At 41.5% G+C, this 18,744-nt stretch overlaps 5 protein-coding genes across 17 annotated transcripts in view; 2 read left to right on the top strand and 3 right to left on the bottom strand.

Annotated features, from left to right (window-relative positions):
- The window catches only part of SENP7 (SUMO specific peptidase 7), a 43,358-nt gene extending 37,257 nt beyond the window's left edge, over positions 1–6,101 (bottom strand). For 4 of the 10 annotated variants that reach the window (XM_066340704.1, XM_066340706.1, XM_066340709.1 and 1 more), the window contains exons 1-4: positions 5,973–6,101; positions 4,910–4,956; positions 2,554–2,661; positions 449–543 (exon numbers count right to left, since the gene is read on the bottom strand). In XM_066340704.1, coding sequence (XP_066196801.1) covers positions 449–543; positions 2,554–2,661; positions 4,910–4,945 — 239 coding nt within the window. In that variant the 5' untranslated portion in view covers positions 4,946–4,956; positions 5,973–6,101. Of the gene's footprint in view, positions 1–448; positions 544–2,553; positions 2,662–4,909; positions 4,957–5,972 lie in introns of those variants that run through there. The other 6 variants (XM_066340707.1, XM_066340711.1, XM_066340714.1 and 3 more) reach the window with 4 other exon arrangements.
- Positions 1–18,744, bottom strand: part of ZBTB11 (zinc finger and BTB domain containing 11) — a 149,159-nt gene that overhangs the window by 96,876 nt on the left and 33,539 nt on the right. The window lies entirely within an intron of this gene.
- Positions 7,494–11,570, top strand: LOC136375280 (putative protein ARB2BP). The gene is made up of 2 exons (XM_066340701.1): positions 7,494–7,900; positions 10,496–11,570. Exons 1-2 carry the CDS (start codon positions 7,820–7,822, stop codon positions 11,546–11,548), a joined length of 1,134 nt encoding a protein of 377 aa, XP_066196798.1. The 5' UTR covers positions 7,494–7,819; the 3' UTR covers positions 11,549–11,570.
- On the bottom strand, positions 12,657–14,746 carry TXNL4B (thioredoxin like 4B). Of its 2 annotated transcripts, none has more exons than XM_066340702.1 (4): positions 14,611–14,746; positions 14,165–14,321; positions 13,661–13,812; positions 12,657–13,214 (listed from the first exon to the last, which is right to left on the bottom strand). In XM_066340702.1, exons 2-4 carry the CDS (start codon positions 14,294–14,296, stop codon positions 13,049–13,051), a joined length of 450 nt encoding a protein of 149 aa, XP_066196799.1. In that variant the 5' UTR covers positions 14,297–14,321; positions 14,611–14,746; the 3' UTR covers positions 12,657–13,048. The 2 variants fall into 2 exon arrangements, with proteins under 2 accessions (XP_066196799.1, XP_066196800.1); XM_066340703.1 differs by having other exon boundaries at positions 14,598–14,733.
- Positions 14,757–18,276, top strand: TRMT10C (tRNA methyltransferase 10C, mitochondrial RNase P subunit). Of its 3 annotated transcripts, none has more exons than XM_066340699.1 (3): positions 14,757–14,774; positions 16,388–16,471; positions 16,718–18,276. In XM_066340699.1, the coding sequence occupies exon 3, from the start codon at positions 16,749–16,751 to the stop codon at positions 18,000–18,002; it is 1,254 nt and encodes a 417-aa protein (XP_066196796.1). In that variant the 5' UTR covers positions 14,757–14,774; positions 16,388–16,471; positions 16,718–16,748; the 3' UTR covers positions 18,003–18,276. The 3 variants fall into 3 exon arrangements, with proteins under 3 accessions (XP_066196796.1, XP_066196797.1, XP_066196795.1); XM_066340700.1 differs by lacking the exon at positions 14,757–14,774 and adding an exon at positions 14,844–14,912; XM_066340698.1 differs by lacking the exon at positions 14,757–14,774 and adding an exon at positions 14,844–14,912 and having other exon boundaries at positions 16,388–16,530.

The following is an 18,744-nucleotide window of genomic DNA, read 5'->3' as shown; positions in this document are numbered from 1 at the left end:
TCCCCATCTCGCTTAAGAGATTTTTTAATTGTTTTAAAGAGTTGATAAAGCTTAGGCTAATGAGTGTGGACTACAGAACAAAAAGGGATGAGAAAAAGAATTCTAGGAAGCTTCTTACATATCTAAAGATATCTAGGGCTAGAATGACAATTTACACTTAGAGGGTAATGAACACCTTTCAGGACTCTAAGCAGGTTAATAAGCAGTAATTCAGCTGGTAAGCACTCTCATTCAATAATGCCACAGTCTTGTGCTTCGATTACACAAAGGAAAGGTTTCAGCTGCCCTCAGACCTCTGAAGCATGAAGGTGAGCCACCCAACAGCTTGAAAACCATCTCTGCATGACACAAATAATTAGCTAGAGACCACAGACACTCATCTTCAAGAAAGACCATGAAACTCTGAATATGCAAACAGAGAGAAACTAATCTTGGGATGACTTCTTACCCAATTGATTCCTCATCGTTAGAGCTGTGTCTGTTGCAATCCTTTTGCTTTTTTCCTTTTGTGGAAGGCTTTCTATTGTTGGCACTTAATCTCCACTGAAACAAAACAAATAAAATTGGCAGATCTCAATAAATCTGAGTATGTCATAATGGATAATGGACTAGAAAAACACAACACTGAAACAATGCAGCTGACCAAATATATCAAAGTTATGAACAGCATATGCAGAAATTTTGTGACAAATTAATTTGCTTGATTTAAAGAATCCCCATATCACCTGATCTTGAAAAGAACTTTTTTCTTCTGAGGAAATATACAGGACGATTCTATTGTTTCCCAATTTCAAAGGGGACTATACCAAACCCAGACTTCAATATTATGCCTGCTCCACATAATCACAAATACACAAGATGGAGAAAGTAGAGGCTAACTCAATTTGCATTTAGGCAAAATTTACAGGTTACAAAATGGATATAAAATGATATAAAATTCTGAGAAGGAAAAGCAATTTGTTTGGTTCTTAGGTGGCAAACCCCAGAACAGCAAGATCTCATTTTTTCCAAATTCTCTTATCTTACCAAAAAGTACTTATATTTTCAAATTAAATAAATTAAGCCCTACCACAATACAGTTATTGCTGCAATTCCAGAAACCTCCAGCCCTCCAACCCTCCTCCTAATCTTCCTCATTTCCTAAAATTCAAAACATAATAAACCTAAGAGGCACTTGAAAATTATGCCACTCAAGCTGAAAGCAGACAAACGTCTCTTTGTTTTTGGCTAAGTGTTTGAAATGGCATCTGAAAAGTTCATGGCTGTGCATATTCTATAAACTTGAGTGAAATCTGAAAGGCAAACTTCCTGCTACCATAAGGACTAACTAATGCAAAATCAGCCCCTTATTAAAGTTGACTCACAACCAAGGTTTTTTTTAAAGTAGAACATAAAAAACTAGTCAGTGTTTAATGCATTTGAAGTCCCCCAATACATGGAAAAGTTCAAAATATATAGACATAAGTAGGAAAAAATAAGAAACAGAAAATTAGAAAATATTCAGGAAATAACAAGGAAATAAAGTATTCTTCAATTCACCCACTCAAATCATTATTTTTATAGAGGCAGGGAGAAACACAGGAAGAACTCCGTGCAAGTGCTGTCTGAATCTGCCCAAGAGGTTGCTGCTTGCAGCCACAGGAGACATCACCTCCCATTTCAAAACCTGACTGTAACTGGATGCTCTGCTCCCTGAAAGCATTACCAGCATAGAACACAACCCACAGCGAGTCTCTGTTGCAGCATTCTCAAATGACCTGGCCTGCCAAGAGACCTGGGGATCACATCACCACTGCTACTGTAGGTCAAAAAAAAACCTCCTACCTTCCCTCACTACACCTTTCAGCCTCCTCTGAGGGGGAGGAGGTCTGTTTGTCCAGGCCCATGATTCTGAAAGCACTAAAGCCAGCAACAAACTCTGGATGCTGACCAGACGGAAACAAGAGGAGCAAAATATGTTTCCATATTTTGACATTTGAAATACTTACTAAATTTGGTGCGGATTTATAGAGGCAAATATTTGCTTCTATATGTGTCTGAGATGATTCAGACATTCAGTTATGATAAATGCCAAGAGACTCTTACAGTCTTTTGGTCTGAATACGGTTATTTCTGCATTAGCACCTAAAATTCTGTCAAGAGTCATACACTACTTCATATATTCTCTTAAAAGCTTAAGCGCTCAGATAACTGAAAGCTCAATGTAAAGCCTATTTTAATGTAATAGCCTAAAAGTTCAGCAGTCAGAAGGAAATCAACTAAAAAAATTAAGTATCCTATCTACCCTTAAATTAATGGTTTTCAAGATAGCTTCAAACTACACACAAAGACAAACTGCTTTTCAGTGATTTGGGCTGAAAACATGGCACTAAGACTCCTACTTCTGTAAAGGTATGCTTGCAAACAGATTTCAGACTTACACTTGTCTCCTGAAAGACAATCTGGAGTAGTTACTGGTCACAAGGCAGCACTTGGTGTTGAAAAAACCCAACCTCCAAAACCTCCTGAAACATTCTCCTACACACTTTTACACTCTGAAGAGCTTCTCTTTACCTCTTTTAAAGGGTAGTCACAATGGTGGGAGCTTGGGAGCCTTGCCAAAGGGGACTGAACTTGGACATCCTCTGACTTGGTGCCTGTTTTCTTCTTTGGTATACGAAACTGAAAATAGATGATGTAACACATGGTAAAACTAAATTATCCACAGGTGCTACAAGCTGACACACAGCCATGTACAAAGTTGTCTTAACTGGGCAAAATAAAGCTGTAAGGGAAGCCCTGACTTGTGACTTTACTTGAAATGCATTCCTCATTAATGCTTGATCCCAAATCATGTGTCACACCACATGATAAGTTAGCTTCAACACATGAACCATCTGAAAAAGCTCTATTTCATTGCATGACAAAAAGGTGACAACCAATCCACTGGCACAGTTTTCTTAATTCATTCTGATTTGTTTACACTCTAGTTTAACTGTCCCAGCTTAGAGACTGATAAAGAGAAAACTAAATAGCTGGATGTCATGCCCAGGTTCGCTTTCTCAAAAGTAAAAAAAATAAAAAAAAACAAGATGAAGAACAATTAGATCTTATAATAGTACAAATATTTTTGTATGATAATTTAGCATCAAACATATTTTAATGTACTCAAAGTGGTATCAGCTATTGTCATTGCCAACTCCAAGCATTGCTATTGCTCCAGGCATCCTGAGAAGCAAAACCTGACACTGCAAATACAACTTGATGCAAATATACCAGAGAGGGAATGCAACATTTACACCTCTCAGACAACTGAGTCTAGCTCAGGCAGGAAAAAGCTGAAGCTACTCCACATGATGGACACTTTACAGTGCCCTATGAACTTGATTTGCAAGTCACCAGACGCCTTGCATTGTAACATGAAATTACAAGCAGGGATTCCAGAATGGTGACACCAACCATTATTAGCACCTTAACATCATTCATTAGCACAGCAGGTAGTCCTTCAGACACACCATAATGAGGCATGCTGCACCACAGTGAGATAATATTTCAATCCTTCAGTCTGAATTGTGAGTGCTCTTACTCCTTCTTTATACTTCTTTGAGACTAAGATCAAAGTTTTTTGTATTTAGACCCAAATTTTTGTACAGTATCTCAGGCTGCCTTTGCTGGTCAAACAGTGTCACAAATACTCCTCTAAAAACAGATTCCTCAAACTCTAAAGGATGCAAATGACACACACAGGCAACAACTTCTCATACAAATACCTTCCTTTTCAATCAACATGGAAGGATTGAAACAAGGCATTTTCTTATTCAAGAACCTACTCAAGTAGATTGTTTCAAATTTGTTTGGTTGGTTTTGTTTTAGAAGTGGCCTATAAACATGTTTATCAGTCAGAATGCATGTTTCTGATCTGCACTGTCATGGCTAGGAACAGATTTCTTACTTCAGACCTCTACCTGCTGCCTGGCTAGCAGCTTCTCTTATGAGATTCCAAAGAACATATAGTTATCTAGAATTTTAACATACATTTAAAATTAAAGAGGTTCTGATAACCTCTGTAATGACACAACATTAAGTACAGATAAAGTCAGACTCATTAAAAGAAGAGACAACTGATAGAAAGGGATAAAAAGCACGAGATACATTAATCAGCAGCATTTCCAGCTCACCACACAGCATCTTCCCAATGAGCTTGCACTCATGAAGAAGATGTTGGTTTACAGTTCCCACAATTAACTTAAAACAAGCATAAAGTCTACAGGCAAGGAGAGGTCTGAATCTAAGCTAAACACAAGGTATGCAGCTGCCTCAGCTTTTTCCAAACACAAAGTGACTAACTCTACACACACACAGGTACATACACACTCATCTAAATCAGCAATACTTTCCTGAAGGTTCCCACCTGTAGAAGCAAGGGCCAGAGAAAGTGCATAAACACAGTGCTGGAAACAGCTTATTTCTAAACCACTAGATCACCCAGACCTTACCCAATCACACCAGTTCCTATGTCTATCATTTGTTCTCAGCAGTCCCCCCACTTCTAATAGGGCTATTTTAGGAAAAAAAATATACACCAGCATAAGAAACCTCTGAGTACATCTCTGCAGATAACCAAGTTTTCACACAGTTTTGCAGCTGTTCACTTACCTCAAATTACTCGAAAATTTTAGGTGTTAAAATAACTTGGAAAACATCCTGTCTATGTGCAATTAAATGCTAAGCCCAGAATGGATTAATAGATGTACAACAGGAGACATTAGTATTGACTGCTACTACAGTAAAAAGTTTCCAAATAAACTTCTGTTCCAACAAAGCAAAAGTTAGATCCATGGAGAATGAATTTGGTTGTGCAAACACATCAGAACATCCTAGGATACCCACAGCCTGAAAATAAAATGGGGAAAATTTCAGGAACACTTACACTGACATGACTTGAAGATGATGTTCTTCCTGACATGGTTTTCTCTACTGGAAAAAAAAATAAATAAACTTAACAACTTCTGGTTTATTGATTAAGAGATAATAAGAACCACAGTAGTAGGCACTAAGAAAGACCCAGAAAATAATTTTTGAGCAAGGAAAACACATTCATAATATGAGTTGGGATTTTAAAATATTTTATAGTCCAGCCCTCCTGCTATGGTCAGGGACATCTTTCAACTGATCAGGTTGCTCAAAGCCTATTCAACCTGAACTTGAACTCTCCCAAAGATGGGGCATCCACTGCTTCTCTCTCTGAGCAACCTGCTCCAATCTCGCTATGCTCATTGTAAAAAAAAAATTTCTTCCTCAATCTACACCTACTCTCTTTCAATTTATAACCATTCCCTCTCATCCTGTCCCTACAGGCCTTGGTAAAAATAATTGACAGCCACAATACAGGACAAACACACACCTGGGCAAGGCTCTGGATTGTCAGCATAGATGGAATTGTTAATGAAATCCTCCTAGCATTTATCCTTAGTTAAGATATTAACTCCTTGCTGTAAGCACACAACTAATAAGCAGTTCACACTTGGACTATAGAGTGAAAAGGAGCAGAAGAGGACATCTGTACCACTGCAAGGGCTCCAAGAAAACAAAAAAACTAGCCAAGGATTCCTGCTAAATCTGTAAACTTCATCACTGAAAGAACACAGCCTGAGAACTTCCAGCATTTATAGATATTCTATTTAGACACACACTGTACGACTCTGGCGCAAGGCCGCCGAAGACAACAGCTGGTTTGGAGTCTCTGAAGAAGACAAGCTCGGGGACTTCTACTTATCTCAGCGGGTTATTTAGCTCAGAGCCATAGTCCCCCCGTGTGGGGAACACAGCGATAAAGAAAATCCAAAGCCCTGCCTGTTCCGGCGGCCGCTGCCAGCTCGGGGATCTCGGGGGCTCAGGCGGGTCCGGGCCGGCACTGCGGGCCCCGAGCTCCGCGGCCCCGGCTTCCCACACACAAACCCGCAAATCCCGAGGGCCCGAGCCAGCAATTCCACCTTCTCACGCTCCGTCCTCAGCCTTCTCCCAGGGGCGAAGCAACGCCGCCGCCAGGCCTCCCTCCGTCGCTGGGCGTCCTCCGCTCAGCCACCCTGCCGGCTGCGCCCGTTCGCGGCACACAGCGCGGCCGCCCGGCGCGGACAGCGCCCACACGGGCCCGGGACGGCCCCGGAACCGGCAGCGGGCGGGAGCGAGCGGCCCCGGCGGCGGCACACAGCGCACAGAACACACACCGCACACAGAACACACACAGCACACGGGCCGGAGCTGTTTACCCGGCCCCGGCAGCACACACAGAACACACACAGCACACACACAGAGCACTCTGAGCTGTTTACCCGGCCCCAGCAGCACACAGCACACACAGCACCCGCGGCCGGAGCTGTTTACCCGGCCGCAGCAGCACACACAGCACACACACAGCACTCTGAGCTGTTTACCCGGCCCCGGCAGCACACAGAACACACACAGCACACACAGAATGAACACAGAACACCCACAGCACGGAGTTCTTTACCGCAGCTCTGTACCCGGCCCCGGCAGCACACACAGAACACACACAGCACACACAGAATGAACACAGAACACACACAGCACGGAGTTCTTTACCGCAGCTCTGTACCCGGCCCCGGCAGCACACACAGAACACACACAGCACACACAGAATGAACACAGAACACACACAGCACGGAGTTCTTTACCGCAGCTCTGTACCCGGCCCCGGCAGCACACACAGAACACACACAGCACACACAGAATGAACACAGAACACACACAGCACGGAGTTCTTTACCGCAGCTCCGTACCCGGCCCGCCGCCTGCGCAGCTCCCCGAGCACTTCCGGGCCGGGCGCCGCCCCGCCGCCGCCGCCCGCTGTCCCCCGGGCCCGCCGAGCTTTATCTGCTCGGGATGAGCCCGGGACCGAGCCGCTAAAGGACATTAAAGCGCCGAGAAAATCGTGTTGTTTTTAAAGAAGCGGTAGCGAACCCGACCCAGGTTTAAGCAGTCCCTCGCTAATGAGGCTTCCCTCAGCTGACAGGCAGACCCCTGATGGGGGACGCACAGCGGGACAGCGCCCTCATAACGCCCGGGGGCGGCTGGTGCCCTGAGAAACCCCCTGCAGCCACGGGAGACCGAGAGCTGTTAGCTAGGGTGGGTTGTGTGGGTTTTTTTGTTTTTTTTTTTTTTTTTTTTTTTTTTTTTTTTTGTGGTGTGTGTGTGGTGTGGTTTTTTTTGGGTTTTTGTTTTGGTTTTTTTGGGGGGGGGTTGTTGGTTTTGTTTTTTGTTTGGGTTTTTTGTTCGTTTGGGGTTTTTTTGGTTGTTTTTTTTTTTTTGTGGGGGTTTTTGGTTTGTTTTTTGGGTTTTTTTTTTTTTGGTGTTTTTTTTTTTTTTTGGGTTTTTTGTTTGGGGTTTTTTTGTGTTTTTTTTGATTTTTTTTTTTTTTTTTTTTTTTTGCTTCGTGGGGTTTTTTGTTTTTTGGGGTTTTTGGGGGGTTTTTTGTTTTGTTTAGGGGGTTTTTTGTTGGTTTTTTTTTCTTTGTGTGGTTTTTTGTTTTTGTTTTTTCAGGACAGCTTCAGAACTGTAAGTTTTGCTTGAAGCTTTCTGTTTTCTTCTTGGTAGCAGGAATTAAAACCGGTGCAGACAAATGTTTAGCTTCATACTCGAGGTTTAGCTTTAATTTACTGTCCGGTATGAATTACATACATGAGAGGTTAGCCTGTAACTTGGAACTATCTGGAGTGCTTTAGATGCCCACAAATTATCAGCTACTGACAGGTTTTGTAGATACACGTCCCAGTATGTGAAGTAATGAAAACTGAAACCGTGATTGGGGTTTATTTTTTTCATGCAGAGAACTTGTCTACCCTCCCAGAGTGAAAAAAGATTTCCATCTAGGATGATGACAGATTTTACAGGAGAGCATACGGTAATATTGGGCTTTGCTACAATAAGGTGGTTTTAAATAGAAAACGAAGTAATTTTTATGGATCTTATATAGTACTTATACTGTAGTACTGATCAGAATATGCCAAATGCTGCAACAAGTAGCAGCTGAATTTACATCTGAAGCATGTTAGACTCTCACTAGAAAAGGGGGAGGAAGGTAAAGAGGGATTATTTTTCCCCCAAAAGTAAATTTTTAAAATTAAGATAGCAACTGTAAATGCTGCCAGCGTATACAACCTTGACTATTGCATTTATAATATTGACAATGAAGTACAAACAGCTATCAACACTGATTTAGAATGCAGACTTACAACAAAGAAGTGCATACATTATGCAGCTGTATCTAGAACAATAATTGCTACTTTTTAATTCAATAATTAATTGTGTTGCTACAATAAAATCAGTCCTCTGGACTAATAAGGATATAATTCTAAGCTGCTATTTAAGAAAACTCTTAACTGATAACCCATTATTAGTTGCCTCAAAACCTTTTGCATCTGGAAGGCAATTTCAGGAAGGAAGGTCATATGTGCACCTTATGGAAAACTGTTTGTTTGCTTCTTTTTGCCTCCTGAAATCTTCAGCAACCCTTCACGATGCTTTGTAAAGCAGATGTTCAGGGTTTAATTTGGAATCACGTATTGTTTTGGAAGTGAAAAAGCAATGTTGCTGTTAGTAGCTGAAGTAAGAGGATAGTAACTTTTATTCCCTTATAGTATGCTGGGAAATTAGTCTTTTGGAGGTGAGGAGAGAAAGGGATTGAGAGGTGCCCTCTAGCATACCACTCAAAGAAACTGCATCTACCTATTCCTGATTCTTACAGAAAGGTGTGCCTTTCTTCATACACATCTTTCCTTAGAATATGTCAGTTTTTCTCCCACTTCATCTCAGGGAAACAACTGGAATATGGGTAGCTCCTTTCCTACTAAGTTTTATCTCTTTTGCCTCAATTGCCCATATTTCAGTAGTGTAGCAAACAGACTGTTTTCTCATCTCCTTTGTGTCTTTTCTGCCTTCCTGCAGAATGAAAAATCGTAGATGAATGGGTGCCCTTGCATTTCCTTCATGCTGTTTCCATTTCAAGAAACTGGCAAGACAGTAACAAAAAGATTATATATATAGCATATGATTTTTCCCTTTTTCTATGTGTACTGATTATATGAGATAAAAAAAAAAGAGGAAGTATAATTTCCTAGCCTGCTCTCTATTATTTAGAAGATGGGAATGACCCTGAAGAGAGAACTTACTAATGCTAGCCCAGTGGAGATGACTCAAAAGGAAAATATTTTTGGTGTTGCTATGCTGAAAAGCAAAAATATGTTTGGTTTTTGATTTTGTTTGTTAAATTTGGGAGTGTATAAAATAATTTTCAATCTGCTAAGCACCTTACCTCAAGGAAACGTAAATTCCTTGAAAGAGTTGGGCTCCAACTCAAGTCGCATGAAAATATTCAGATCACTTTTTGTCCTGGTAATTGGCTTTATCAGCTGGTATAGTGACTTTTAACACAGAAGGTAATTTATTGTGTTCTATAAAACTTATTTTAGTTCAGCAAGAAGAATTTAAAGGTATACCATCCAACTTGCCAACTATAACTTGATTCAGACCATTAACTGAAAAAAAAAAACCAGAATGTATTAGGACTAAACTCCTGAAAAGGTAGGATTCTGACCACACCAAAGGCTAAACCCTGTTTGCCACTCTACAGCCAGTGACAGTCATTAGTAGATTGAATAGCTACTAGGAAAATAAAAGGTTCCACTAAGCTTAATTTTTCAGCTGCACAAAAATCACTTCCTTGTAGAATTTATATCAGTCATTAGAGATATTTTGAAATTGGAGACCTCAGTCCAACCTCATGACAGCTTCCTGCCTGGACTTTCTTTTCTCCTGCTCCTGGACATCAGTGGCTAGTTTATTCTGTCGTCCATTCCTATATTTCCATGTAGAAAGTGCTTGCAAGGATGAATTACTAACTAGAGTGATTAGCAGAAAGCAAACACATACATGTATTATCTGTTCTAGTGCAGTTGAAGGTAAAACACCGAGAGTATGCTGGTACAATAGCAACAGGAAGGTTGAAGTCCTTAGTAAGTGCAGCTTATTTTCTTTAAAAACTCAGGATCCAGTACAACACTTGGACTATTTCCAGCTGCCAAGGCCTGTATTTCAAACTCAGTGGAGTTCCAAGATAAGGGCTGGGAGACAACACAATACAAGTTGTTCAAGTGAGCAATGAACCATGTACATGTGCCTCCTTAAAGCCTTTAATTCAAACTCCCTGAGACAGATCTTCAAATAAATATCCTAGCTTACAAATTTTTAACTACCCAACTGAAATAAGGCACAATAAAGGCAGAGGAGTTACCTCTGTTGGAACTTTGCTACTGAAATCTCTAAGAGACTTTAAAAGCAGCTGGTTTACTATACATCACCAGGGAATACTCTGGATTAGCAAATATTTCATTTGTAACAGCTTTTAAGTCTGAATTCTAATGCAGTGAGAGGGCTGGATAGACAGGTGGTGTGTAGAGGTCTATCACTACTTTGACATAATAGTCTTCTTAATTTGTAGTGGTTACAAATACAGCGTGAACTCAGTTTGAGGAAACTAACAGAGGGATCAGAGTATCAAGAGGAACTAAAATATGACTTCAATATAAAAGGGGAACTGAGGCACCTGGATACAAATGAGTCCTTTATATTCAATTACTACAAGAATGCACATGAGCAGAATCATAAACGCTATGAAGTTCTGGGGCATTTTATTACCCAGTATGTTTATGAGCTGCTGGAAAGAGTCTGCATGCTGCAGAAGGTTTATATTCCTACTGATGCTACAGAGGATGAACCAAGAAGTTTCTTTTTCATGAGCAAGAATGCACTAACAAGTTCCTCTTGCCTAATTATCCTTCTTCAAGACCGTGGAGGTTTTTGTGCTGGACAGTGGGGCCGAAGGGCAATTGTCAGTGAGGGCCTGAGACATGGAACACAAATACCATTCATCAAAATGGCCCTGCAGAGTGACTGGGAAGTGATTGTATTGAACCCCAATGACAACTTCACTGATCTGAACACTGAAAAGGAGAGATTTTCTGCTAGGGAAGAGGCGCTTGCTTTTAAAGAGTCTGTCTGCTGGATCCCCAAGAGGGGCAGCAGCAGCCCCGAGGAGCACACTGTGTATGTATGGGATCACTTCATTGCAAAGAGTGCAGCCAGGAACGTGGCCTTCATTGCCCATGGCAATGGTGGGTTGGTGTTTGTTGATCTGCTGCTGCAGAGGAAACGTGAGGTGATGAACAAAGTGTACTCTGTGGCGTTCATCGACTCCACACACAACGTGCAGCACCAGTGCAGACACAACCCAGAAATACAGCAATGGATACACAAAAACTGCCGGGAATGGGTGTCAAACAGTAAACCCCTAAATAAAACTGTGAGCTTTTTCACCAGAGTAAGTTGTCCTGCTTTCTCTGCTGGAACAGAAAAGTATGGTTTAGCACCCTCCTGCTGCTTACAGCCTATCTTTAAGTACCTGAAAAGCATGCTGAAAGCCAAGATCATAACAGCCTCAAGGAATTCACCTGTTACAACCAGAAGCAGCACAAGTAAGAGAGGCAATAAATAAAGGTACCCTGGTTTGTTCTTGATAGCAGTCTCTTCCTTTGGTAACTGCTTTTGCACCTTTCTGTCACCTAAGCATCTTTGTCTCACTGTGGCGAAATACACAGTTCTAAGTTTGAAACTAGTTTGTTTGGTTTTGAGAAGAAAAACACACAAGTTAACTGTCAGGAAAGAAATGCACTGTTGAAAGCCTTAAGCCACAACCCTTTAGCTGTGAAATCTAAAGTTGAATTAAAGATGTTAAGGTATACCAACTCTCATATATCATTTTCATAATAAACATTCTATAGTTATGGCTCTATAGTCAGACTAAATTGTCAGGAAAACATTTGCTTAAGTGCTTAGCTTCATTAGAAGGCTAAATCTGGAACAGCAAAAATATAAACAATCTGTTTCCTCCTTTCTATGCACCATGTATTGTTTAAAACCTTTCAAGAGCTGGAACATCTACTTTCCTCCTTGAAACATGTACTGTTAAGCTGAACAATGCTTCAAGGAAGTACATACTACTACCTTCCCTACAGACAGAGTTGGTGTGCCCCAAACATGACACGTGGAGGGAAAATAATTTTCATTTTAAAGCCAACTAAGCCAGTAAGAATACTGGACATGAACTGCTATAGATACAATAGTTGAGCAACCTGCAGTTGCCAAACTGGTGCAGAGGAATGACATTGGTGTTTCCTCTCACTTGTTTAACTTTAGACAGAGGTGGGAAATAAAGTTCTTAAGTTTACACACTCAAAGCTTGCAACTGTACAAGCAGAAGTTCAAATAATCTTTCAAATGAATGTAAACAAAAGATTTATTCCTAATTTCCAGTTCAAGTCCATGGGAATCAAAAGTGTTCAATGGCCACAAAAAAGAATCCTTTGAAAGATGATGAAACCTTCTCCTACAAATGTAGAACATCCCAATACTAGTAAAAAAAAACCTGTTGAACAGTAATAATGGGTATCAAGAAAAGAACATCAACTTGCCTTCCTGTTTATATCCATTTCAGATTTCAGTCATCATCTCTCTCTGAAGAAACTTCTGTCCTTTTATGCAGTGATGGGTAAAATGGAAAATTCTATTGGAAAGGCACATTGAGTTGAGAGCAAGCACAGGTATTTTTTTTTTTATTAATGTCAGGTTTACTGTAACTACATCTGAATGAAAATGGTACTAAACACACAACTAACAGAGTGCCTCGGTTCCCTGAAGAAGGTTGCACTGGAGATGCCAGAGCTGAGGATGCACACAGCCTGCCTGTTCTGTAAGGGCTGGTCAGCACACAACTCAAAGAACAGTCACTTGTGTGAACTCTGTGCATCAACATGTAGCTTTACTTACGAGAGAAGCACGAGGTGACAGAATATCTGTCTTCAGAAGGAGACCAATATGATCCTTCAGGATAAATGCTCAAACTGTCCCAGAGTGTCAAAGGAGGCCCAAAGTGCTCAAAGGAAAAAGGGATCTACAACATCCTCCATTTGTGTAGTTCTTATCTCAGGTTAACCTATTAAATTCCTTGGTAGAGAAGGTCATATTTAGGAATGTTATTGGGATCAATAGGACTTCTCACAATGAGCTTTCCCCGCATTGCTCCGCGGTAGATCACTTCAATCAGATCTATAAAGTCTTGCTTTGTTTTGAAGCTTCCTACAAATTTGGTGTGGTCTGGAGACCTAAATATAAACGTAAGACAAAGGTAGAATTAGAATGTTAAAGTATTCAGACAAAAACTACATAAAAAATGTGAAAAGATGCCCAAATGCGATAAGGAGTCTTGATCTGGTCATTCTGAAAGAATAAACTAACTTTGTAATGGCATAACCACGTCAGGAATATGCTGTGACCTCCAAAGGTCAAACAAGTGCAGTGTCATGTCTAAGATTTTAACAATTTCTTACTATTTTTTGCAGAGCCAGACATATTTCACCTAGTTCTTGCATGCATACATATTTCAAATTACTTCTCTATTTTACATCCTTCTGGCTTCCTACAGAATTCTCAGTGCAAATGCCAGTAACAACATTATCGTTTTCAAATGTTACCTTCCCCAGACATGGTAACATAGAAAAAAGATTGATAACTCTTAATAGACATAATAGACAATGCTAGGATGACTTACCCATAATCAACTTTCATGTGTTGTCCATTGAAGAAAAATACAGTTGATGGAATATAACTGATGTCAAAATACTGGGTGTATACTGGGACATTGTTCACATCCACCAGGTAAATGACTGCCATTTTACTTAGGTCATGAGCTGTTTTTGCAAGCTGAAAAGAGTGAGAAAGGTGGATGACACACTGAGCCACGATGAAATAAGGGTGGCAAGCTTCATAAAGCCTGTTTCTTTTAGGTGTTACCAGCTTAAGCAGGTATAGAATATTACATCTTGTCTACCTCAAGAATTTTGTTCAGCCACTACAATAGTAACACAGATGCTTACTTTTCAAACCTTTTTTATAAATATAGTATAATTTCATTCTGTATTTGTGACCAAACTTTTCATGAGTCCCCACCTTAGCAAAAGCAACAGTCTCTTCTATGCACCACTATACTTGTACAGTCCGTTAAAAAAAAAAAAAAAAAAAAAAAAAGAAGAAGAAGAAGAAAAAATTATCTTACAATATCATCGAGCTGCAGACAAACAGGATCATTATCTCTTCCAAAACGGAGAACCAACACCTTCTCCGCCACGCTTTTTATTGCCTGATCCACTTCCCTCTTGCAGGTCAGTTTGGGCAGCAGAAAACTCATCGCGACAGATCACTAAAATCCCTAGCTGATAATTAGGGGGAAAAAACCAGCAAAATAACGCACCATCATCAAACAACAGCAACCTTCGGGCCAAAAAAGAAGTGAAACTTCTCTGCGCTATTAAAATTTTTTAAAAGGAAGAAAAGGGGGGAGGGGAGAGACGAGAGCGAGAGAGAAAGAGAAGGAAGCGGAGAGAAGGAGACATCACCGATCACCAAGCCGGGCTGACAAAGCCCTCGGCCCCACGCGATTCCTCCAGCCCCAGCCCCCGGCCCGCAGCAGGGCCGGCGGCAGCACCCACCGGCAGCACCCACCGGCAGCCCCTCGGTGCCCGGCGGCGCCCCGGGGATGGAACAGGAACGCCCCGGATCCCCGCAGGTCGGGCCGCAGGCAGCCCGGAACGCCGGCGGCGCGGCCGCGGAGCGCCGGGGACACGGCGGGGTCGCACCGCCCCGCGCAGGCGCAGCGGCGCCACGAGGTGAGCTCACGGCTGTGGCGGCGCGGCCGGGCCGGCGGTGACCGCGGGCGGCTCGGGGTCCGCTCGGCCCTGCCCTGCCCTGCCCTGCCCTGCCAGACCGAGCCCCGGCGGGACGGAGCGCGGCCAGAGATCGGGCAGGTGCTTCTCGCCACCCGCGGCGCGGTGTCCCGCGGGCCCGGGGGGAGCGGGCGCGCCGGTGTCCCCGGAGGGCGGTGGGGTGTGAGCTGGCCCCGCGCTCGGCTACTCGTGGGCTGTTTAAATGTTGTAAAGCAGCGTGCACGTGCAGTGCTGCTCCCCTGCAGCCGGCCTCGCCGAGTGTCTAAAGGGAACGCCAGGAGTATGGATCCAGGCTCTGCCCCGTGGAGCTCAGCCACGGGACAAGAGAAACGGGCAGAAACTGATGCACAGGAGTTCCACCCGGACATGAGGAGGAGCTTCCCTCTGCAGGGAACCGTGCACTGAACACGTTGCCCAGAGAGGTTGTGCAGTCTCCCTTACTGGGGATATTCCAGACCCGATTGTCTAGACACAACCGTGTGCCATGTGCTCTGGGATGACCCTGCTTCAGCAGAGGGGTTGGACCAGATGATCCACTGATTTTCCTTTCCAGCCTTACTCTGTGATTCCGAGTGGGCAGCTGTGCTGGAGAAGTAAGGCAAGCTGTTCAGTCTCTGAAATATCACTGAAGAGCCTTGCTGTTACTGAGATAAGTTGCAGTGAAGTCATGCTAAAGAAGAAAAAAAGAGAAATATTTTCAGTGCTGCAAATCTAGGTTCTTCAAAGAGCCCGAGATTAATTCTTGCAGTAATGATGTTAGTGTGAATGACACTGGAAGGTAACTTGGCTCTATCAAAATCTCTCATCAGTGCCAGCTTACACCATTCTGATGGTGTAAATCTGGTGTTCAGTATTGATGTTATTGTAGGCCCAGTAATGTAAGTTAATTGAGGAACTGATCCCTTGATTTCTTCATGCTTTTTTGATTATTACTTTTGCCAGTAGGTTTAATGCTTCAGTGTAAAATTAGGGATGCTAATATTGCAACACTTAGCAATTTTTCACAATTGTTAGGTTGCTTGGTTGTTCTTGTTTCTTTTATCTTAAAAACAGTAGAATGTGAGAGGTCAGCCACCAATTTGACCAATTACTGTATAGTAAAACACATGCCAGGTTATATAACATTTCTAAATAATACACTGCTCCTTCTGTGCCTCTGTCTGAGCAGGTAGATATTTACAAACCCAATGTTAAACTTCTTGTTCTGTATAACACATCATTTTCACTTTATTAGGAAGATCATGAATTTTGACTTAGAAAGTAATTCTAGTTCTGTCCAAGTTGTGTTTCCTCAAGCACTGAAACTTCACTGATGCTTAGTTCAGTAGTGTGCATAGGCCAAGGAAACTATTAAATGTTCTTGGGTGTTTTTCTTTTTGCAGACCTTTCATATTTAAATACAAACGTGGATAAAATCATTGGGACTGGGGGGGGCTTATGTCCTCAGCTTTATGTGCCTATGCCAACCTCACAATTTAGCAAAAAGAAGGAAAAAAAAAAAAGGTCTTTTCCTGTACTAGTTGTTATTCTTTCATCTCTTCTTTCTGTTTTCACAGGCTAGATAAATTATATAAAAATACTTCTGGTTTCCATGCAGCATTTCACTGACCTTGGTTGTGAAGGCTCGTCATGTGATACAGGTAACTTAAAGAGATCTTGGACAGTTTTTAAAGGTTGTTTGACCACATTTTGAATTGCAGTAAGTAGAACTGGTTTAAGCTGGTTTTATTTAGGGAACTGTAAAAAAATGATAGTAGAAGGAGCAATTTCTAGCATCCTCCAAGAAGTAACCTATTGTCTGTCAGTGTTACTAAGAGTAAAAATCTGCATGTGTTTTCTTTGTGACTTCTGACAAGATTTTTTCCCCTCTTATTCGTGTTTTGCAGATAAGTGTTGCAACACAGCACATGTCTAAGTATGCAGTGTGCTAATATGCTTCTGAGAAAAATTGTAAGAAGTTCTGTCCTTCCATTTGCTGCACAGCATGGGATGAAAAAGGATTTCTTTCCACTCAGTAGAACTCTGAGTTTATCCCTTTGTCTGAAGCAGGACAAGTCATGTGAACCCTCAGAAAAACTCGATTTAGATGAGTGGAAGAAGGTAATGAAATCTGGGTTGCAAGAAGATGTCAGTGAGACGGTCTCGGAGCCTAAGGAGCTCTCCAGTTTGGCTGCTGCACGTGAGACTTTGGAGATGTGGAGGCTAGCTGGCAGAGCAGTTCCAGAAAATATTAGTGAAGAAGAGCTAAAAACTTTTATGGAGTGCCCTTCTAAGTCAGCCAAAAAGAAGTATTTGAAATATTTGCATCTCAGAGAACTTCACAAGAAAAGTCACAAAAGAAAGATGGATGAGAAAAGGGAAAGGAGGCTGAAAGCACAAGATGAAGCTTCAAATGCAGATGAGCCCAAAAAGAGTTCATTTGTATATTTGTCATCCAAAATTATGGATCAGACATACAATTGGAGGGCTGCTCAGTCCATGATCTTTGGCCAGCCTCTAGTATTTGACATGTCTTATGAAAAAGAAATGTCTGTCCGAGAAGTCACAAATACAGTGAAACAGATAGTACTGGGTGAAAGCTTCAATCGGAGAACTGTGGATCCATTCCACCTCCACTTCTGTAACTTCCAAGAGGATAGCCTCTTTCATAGGGAATTTGTCAAGCATTATAGAGAGGCGTGGGGCAAACTGCTTATCACAGTGACAGACAAGTGCTACACAGAAATCTTTCCAAAGGATAAGCTCATCTATCTGACAGCTGATTCTCCTAAAGTGATGAAGGAATTTGATCACGACAAGATCTATATCATTGGGTCAATGGTTGACAAGAGCATAAAGACTGGAGTCTCTTTAGCACGGGCAAAACGATTAGGACTGGAGACTGCAGCCCTTCCACTGGAGAAGTATTTGCTTTGGAATACTGGTGGCAAAAATCTCACTCTGGATCAAATGATGCATATTTTATTAACCTTGAAAGATACTGCTGATTGGAAGAAGGCTCTGGAATTTGTTCCAAAAAGGAAATACTGTGGCTTTGTAAGCACGCCTATAAAGGAACTGAAAAAAACATTAGACCTGATCAACACACTTAAACTTGGAAAGAGACGGGGAGAAGTAGAAAAGCAATTTGCCAAAAACCACCCCAAGAAGTATACACTAAAGCAAAAGTAGGGTGATGGGGAGGAGAATGAATTTTTTTACACACAAACTGTCCTTTAATGCTCTGGCTTCTCAGTACATCTGGAACTCTGTTCAGCTCTTAATCTCACAACATGTTTTGTTGCTTACATTTGAAATGACCATCATTAAGAGTTGAGGTTTTTAAATTCCTTTAGTGGTCCAGCTGTTTAAATTTATTCACACATAATTGAAATTATGTAAGGGAAATGAGATAACCTGTTGTAAAAAAAAATAACTACATAAAGATTATCAGTCTGTTCAGTTGCACTGTGCTTGGACAAGGGTGATTGTTGCTGAAAGCAAAGGTCTTCAGAGTCCACTGCTTTGGAGGCTGTCTACAGATTTATCCTAAAAGATCACTAAAATGAAGTAGAAGTGACCTCTTCCATTACTTCCTGAATCCTGTGTGCAGAATTGACCTTTGATAGCTGAACTACAATGGTTAAAACCTTGTCTGAGTTTGGGCAAGTGCACCATTTATTTCTGCCTCTTTTATCTGACACAAATCAAGTCCTTGTTTGAAAGGAATAAGGCAAATTTCTTGCCTGTGCCAAAAAAAAAAAAAAAATACCTACTTTGGTGAAAGATTTTCATCCCAGTGTGCCTGTGTTTTCAGGCCATCTCCTGTAGATTTCCCAAAGTGCTGGAACTTCTGAGATGGCAAACAGTCCTATTAGTAAATACATAGAGGAGCAGAGAGCCATTTAATATTTCTCACAGCTCAAAATATATT

This window comes from Sylvia atricapilla, chromosome 2 (genome assembly GCF_009819655.1).
Source record: "Sylvia atricapilla isolate bSylAtr1 chromosome 2, bSylAtr1.pri, whole genome shotgun sequence".
Taxonomy (NCBI): domain Eukaryota; kingdom Metazoa; phylum Chordata; class Aves; order Passeriformes; family Sylviidae; genus Sylvia; species Sylvia atricapilla.
This window is presented reverse-complemented; position numbering and strand designations above follow the sequence as displayed.